Here is a 6000-nt window from a genome sequence, read left to right as displayed (position 1 = left end):
ACTGAAAATGAATAGGGGTCTTCTCCAAACTGTTGGCATCATTTTTTTTGGGACAACTATTGTAACACAGCTACTAACATCAGTTAGATCAATCACAACAGAGCTGGGGTGATGTCATCAGTAGCGTACGCTCACATTTATTTTTTTGAGCTCAACCCACCAACCCCCCAATTTTAATTGCTTACTGTATTGTAGATACATTGGTTTGACTAACTAACCTAAAGAGTCAGTATCTCTTGTATAGCTCAACCCACATATTAAAACAGTTAGCTATGTAATGACTACTTTCAATGGGGCTTTTATTGTAACAGTGTGGGCCGCAACTGTGACTATGATTGAACTCTTATGTGACACATGCACATTAACGAATACAGTCCACACACACATGCACTCACACAAACACAATTGTTTTTGCGCTAAATTTAAAGTTTTAGAAAAATGAGAAAGTATTCTTTGTCACTTTGAGTTGTTCACTTGTTTCAAATTTCTTCAATAATGCTATGGGATAATGACAATCTTATTTATGTAAATGACCTGTTATTGATCCATCTAAATCCAGAGTCTTAAATTAGGAGACTGGTGTTTGCATCCTTTTAAAAAAAAGTTTTATCAAAAAGTAATGTTTTTGCATTAAGCTTTTTTGTACTATAAGCTTAACCAACATGTTTTTAATTTGCAGCAACAGAAACTTTTACAATGTGTTGCAGCCATCATGAGGTTGTGGCATGTTTAAAGCATTACAGTCACGTGTCAGAATGAAAATGGTTTGCAGCCATTCCTAAATATTCATATTTAATATATTTGTAGTCAAAAAAAATGTAGAGCCTCAACATTATCTGTTGTTTGCAGAAACGTGTAATTCTAACATTTATTCTGGTGACTGGGTTGCAGCAACTGAACTATTTGTATTTGACATAATGCACATAATCTGTGATTGTGCAGAAGTGAGATTTATATGCTCAAACAAAAAGTGTTACTACCATCCCTGGTCTACCCTACACAAAAGTCAGTGTCCACAAACTTTTGGCCACATAGTATATCAAAAGAATGGCAAGTGGATCATGCTTGATGCTCCTTAATGTGTCTGATATCAATGCTGCTCCTTTAGAATAATTGTGAATAATTTGTATGCTACTTTTGCGTTGAGTCAGACCTCACATGAGATTAAAGCCCGCGAGGCGAGGGAGAGAGAGAGAGAGACAGAGAGAGAGAGAGAGAGAGAGAGAGAGAGAGAGAGAGAGAGAGAGACGCAGGTTGTATAGTCTTACTGCAGGAGTATCAGGGGTAATAAACTGGAGGGTGGACGTGCCCCCTCTCTCCTCTTCTCTCCTCTCGCCTCCTCCGCAGTGCACTTGCAGCTTAGCAGCACTCCGGACAGGACGGTCTCCTCCTCCTCCTCTTCTTCTTCTTCTTTTTCTTCTTCTCCAGTGTGTGTGTGCTGGCGCTGAGGGGTGCACCGACAGTCGCATCTGACTCCAGAGGTCCCAGCCGGACAGACGCGTGATGGTGCGGACTCATTGATAAAATCCGCTGCTGCTGGAATTAAAATGAGCACTCCTGCTGAGCGGCTCTCCTCCTCCTCCTCCTCCACATAGCGCTGCTTTCTCTGCACAAGATCTGTTTTTGTGTGACTCCATCAGGCGACGCAGGATGACTACTACCTTACCGCTGGTGATTTCGTGCGCTTTGGTGAGTACAGTAGTGCAGAGTGCGTAGTTTGCTGTAAATACTCTGGTATAGTGATTTTTATCACTCGGTAGATGAATTTTTAGCGTCCTTATGCACTTTTATTTAAATTCCCTTCCACTGATTTTTCTATAAGGAGCTTACTTTGCGCAGAATAGCTTTATGATATTGATATAATAGTCCTTTAATAATCCTGCAGGGACTGTTTTTGGCGAGTTTTTCTTGACTTCCGAGGTCTTCATGGCATTTCTGTTACATTTTGTGCTCCCTGTGATATTTATAAGATATTTTGAACTGGATTTTAACGTGCTGTGGGTTTCCCTCTATAGAAAACATATTAAAGGAGCAATGTGCTGTTTGTTCCTGCTAAATAAGCAGGTGCAGCTAAACAACTTATTTGCATATGATATTATTATTCCCAGGTTTTATTAAATCCCCTCCAGCTCCACACATGCAGCAACATGCACACTCTCTCACTCACTCACACACACTCACACACACACACACACACACACACACACACACACACACCCCTCTTGATTTTCATCCAGGGAGGAAAAGTTAGACAGTTCTGCTGGGATTAGTTTCTGGAGAATTGAGATTTCTGCTTCACATTGGGCAGCATCCAGACATCCAGGAGTTTTGGTCCAGACTTTAATATGTTAATGAGGAGAAGTCATTTCCTCCTATTTAAAAAAATTTTTTTTTTTGCCTTAACTTTGGGATATTAAAATAAGCAGAGATAAAGACGCTGCAGCTTATGAAAAGTAAATTGATTCATTAAATTCTTATCGGACACCAGCTGCTAATTGTTTGGCTGATCTCGACATGAAACGCGAGGCTCCTCTGATAACGTGAAAAAGTTGATTAGGGGAGGAGGGTGGTGATGAAGCGCAGAGCAGACAGAGAGGGCACATCCTCCCACCACTCTGGTATGTCCACAGCAGCTGCTCTAATTGGGCTGTGCGGCTCAGTCATCACGTGAACAGCCCTGGATGTGAGGGGACACTCTGTTATGACAGCTGGTTTAAAGGGTGGCGACGGTCGGGTGCACATTGGTGGAATTAAATTTAGAAATAAACTCTCAAATTGACCATGAAATTGGGGAAAGTACAAACCAAGCATATCGCAGCTAGGTCACCGTACGTTGTTGTTGTGAGTGTGTGCGTATGGATGCATGTTCATGCTGCTGGTGGACAATTTCCCGCTGATTTTGCCATTAATCTGTGTTTGAGCTGAGTGATATTCCAGGGAGATGTCACAGGAAAGGGAGGCAGGGACATGAATCCTTTCCACTGCAGATACAAGGGGGGAACTCTCTTGAGGTTCTGGACTGCATCCAGAGTTCATTTTTGCAGACAAAAACGTGACTTTACTTCTGATGATGTACGCAAATAAAATCCGACATTGGGGTGCAGAAATGTTGAGATAACAGGTTGTAAAGTCGGGAGGAGAAATGCACATTGGGAGAGCAAAAAAAACTGATGAGAGAAAGAGGGAAATGTTGAGCAAGAGGAGGGTGAGTGAGAGAGAGCTGCTGGCTGCTCACTACATCTGTTTCTGAATGAAAGCAGGGACAGCAGAGAGAGGGTGGAGGGGAGAGGAGGGGAGGGACAAATCACAGAGAGAAAAAGATTGAATTGATGCCTCAGCAAATGTGAATTAAGTGGAAATGAGCGTTTGCTCGTTACATAATAAGAGCCACAGGACATGAAAGTGTTTCAGTATAATGATTTTCTTTGTTCTAAAATGGCTGGATATGAATTCCTTTTATTTAACATTGTTGCATACACACCAGTGGAACGAGCCTCAGTTCTTCTGACAGTGGAGCTGCGTGGCATTTATATCAGAGAGGACTGAGGAAACACAACAAGAGAGGAGGGAGAGAAAGAAGGTGATAACTGGACTAGATTAGATAGCATGAAGACATTTAAACCAAAACATGTACGGACTAAGAAAGACAAACACACAGCAAATGTTTGTAGAATAGCTGCATGCTGGAGGTAGTTAAGGTGGAGCTGTAATCGATATGCAAATTAGGACAGTTATAGAAAAACAGTATATTCATGTACTTCTATTAATCTGCAGAAACACACAATTCAACGTATCCTCTAACAACAATTTGTATATCTTTTTAAGTTTTATTTAGTTATGTTTAGGCTCCAAAACCACAAACGCTGACCTCCTCCCTATTCTGACTTTGTCACTCTTTATACTACATCACCAGACTTCCTCCTTTGCTCCTGTCATAACTGCAATAGCCACTAGAGGTCACCGCCAACATGGGTCGTAATAAGCTGCTCCTCCTGGCTCATGATTACGTCGATTTTATGGATTAAAGTGCATTACTTTTCATAGGTATATGTATGAACAATTATGTGCAAATTTGCAACAGATACATGCATCCACACACACTTGACCTGAGTCATAAAAGGGGGCAGGAGGACTAAAGTATTGGCAAACCTTCCTCGATGAAAAACGGGTTGCTGAGTACGCTGATGTCTCTCACAGGGTTCATGAGTTATGAATGGGGTGTGGTTAAAGTACAGGGGCGGAGCATACTGTCACCAATGAACAATTAACTCCGCTCCATTGATGACTTACACAGAGTTACATTTCATTTAGAAAACACTTTTTTTTTCAAAGCACAAAGGTCTGCAAGTTCATACAACACAAGCAAAGATCTAGTCAGAGGACATGTGAGAAACAGTTTGAGTCCTCTGCTGAGTGGAATGATGCCTCCAGCAAACTGCTCAAAGTTTGGCCACATTATGTTCAACCGTTTAGAAGTTATACAGGTTTTTTGTTTTAGCTACACACCCTTTTTCCAGCTGACAGGGACAGTTAATCATCCACCCTTTTGCCTGATGACAAACCTTTCCACAGAATCTTTTACAAGTTCGAAGTAATGCACCTTTTTGTGAGAGACCACTGCTATTGCACACTGTGTTTTAGACAATAAGCATGAAAGTTGTTCCTGGCTGCTGATTTGGGATCAGTTGTACAGAAGATTGCCTGATTCTACAAACATTAGATAGTTTGATGTCAGAGGATAGACAAATAGATAAATATATTATTTCTGTTGATTCTAACTCCTTAATCACTGTTAGCATTGGGAAGACTTGGTCTTGGACTTGACTTGGACTCTATTAAATTGGTCTTCACTAAAGCTCTGCTACCGACCGACTGATAGAATGAGCTACAGAGCTGCTGGTTGCATCTAATCACTCCCCACAAAGTAAACCATAAAACTGTTTACTTTAAACTTCTAAGGCTCGGTTTTTAGTTAAAGTTAGGGTTAGTCAAAAACTTTGTTCCTCTGTTTTTATGAGGACCAAATTGAGTTTTAGACCATTTTTGGAGAGTGAGGACATTTTGGCCAGCCCTCTAGGATTACTCTTTTTTTTATTGTCTAGGGTTACAGTTACGCTTTGGCTAAGGGAGATTTCAGCATGTAGTTTAAGTTAGGAGTGAGGCGGAATGCATTATTCCCATAATATGTCCTCACAAATACAGAAGTACAAGCATGTGTGTGTGTGCCAGCTCTGATCAGAAGCAGGGCCTTACGTTCACAGCTCCTCTCACCTTTAGACAGTAATTAGGACGGGCATGTGTATAATGTCGTGCACACGTGATTTTATGGTAACTGCCTGGGCCTGAGCGTGTCATAAGTTTACTATTAGAGCTGATGTGCTTTCAGGAGAGCTATTAGTGCCGTTTAGACTTGTTCAAAGTGTGTCTAATACAGGTGGAGACAACATGATTTATGATGAATGCTGATAGCGGTTGGATTTAAGGAACAGGTTGGACACCTGGCAGTAATTTTGATCAATTTGTTTTGCTGTGTATGTTTAAGCCATAGTGGACCAGTGCTGTGTATGAGAGTGCTGTTCTGATGTTCTGTGCTGCTGTCCCGCTGTGCCAGGTGGCGTTAGCATTGGCGTCCAAGACCGTCCCCTGTGACTCCGGCCAGTACACCACCAGTGGAGAATGCTGCCAAGAGTGTCCACCTGGAGAGGGAGTGGTGAAGAAATGTGGCGCCACGCAGACGGTCTGCGCACAGTGTTTGGACAGTGAGTAGAGATTTATTTTTTAAATTGCGTTATAAATAAAACACACTGTTGATTTTCTGCCACTAGGGGGCTCTCAATCAAAACAAGCACAAACAATGGGATCAGGGGAATTGGTGCCTTGTCCAACACTGCAGTCAGCTTCTCCCAGTCAGGATTCCTTCAGTGTTCATCATTCAGAAAGTTTTCATGAGGAGCCAAATAAAATGATTTAGGTCTCAACATCTCTAAAACAAACAGACCC

The 6000-nt window shown here is 41.6% G+C and overlaps 1 protein-coding gene across 1 annotated transcript in view; it reads left to right on the top strand.

Moving 5' to 3' along the window:
- The first annotated feature begins 1408 nt into the window (after positions 1-1408).
- ngfra (nerve growth factor receptor a (TNFR superfamily, member 16)) overlaps positions 1409-6000 on the top strand; it is a 36326-nt gene continuing 31734 nt past the window's right edge. Inside the window, exons 1-2 of the mRNA XM_059348361.1 lie at positions 1409-1689; positions 5612-5759. Of these exons, the coding sequence (XP_059204344.1) occupies positions 1651-1689; positions 5612-5759 (187 nt within the window). The 5' untranslated portion in view covers positions 1409-1650. The remainder of the gene's footprint in view (positions 1690-5611; positions 5760-6000) is intronic.

Source organism: Centropristis striata, chromosome 13, assembly GCF_030273125.1.
Source record: "Centropristis striata isolate RG_2023a ecotype Rhode Island chromosome 13, C.striata_1.0, whole genome shotgun sequence".
In the NCBI taxonomy this organism is placed as follows: Eukaryota; Metazoa; Chordata; class Actinopteri; order Perciformes; family Serranidae; genus Centropristis; species Centropristis striata.
The sequence above is the reverse complement of the archived record's forward strand: the minus strand, read 5'-3'. Positions and strand labels throughout refer to the sequence as shown.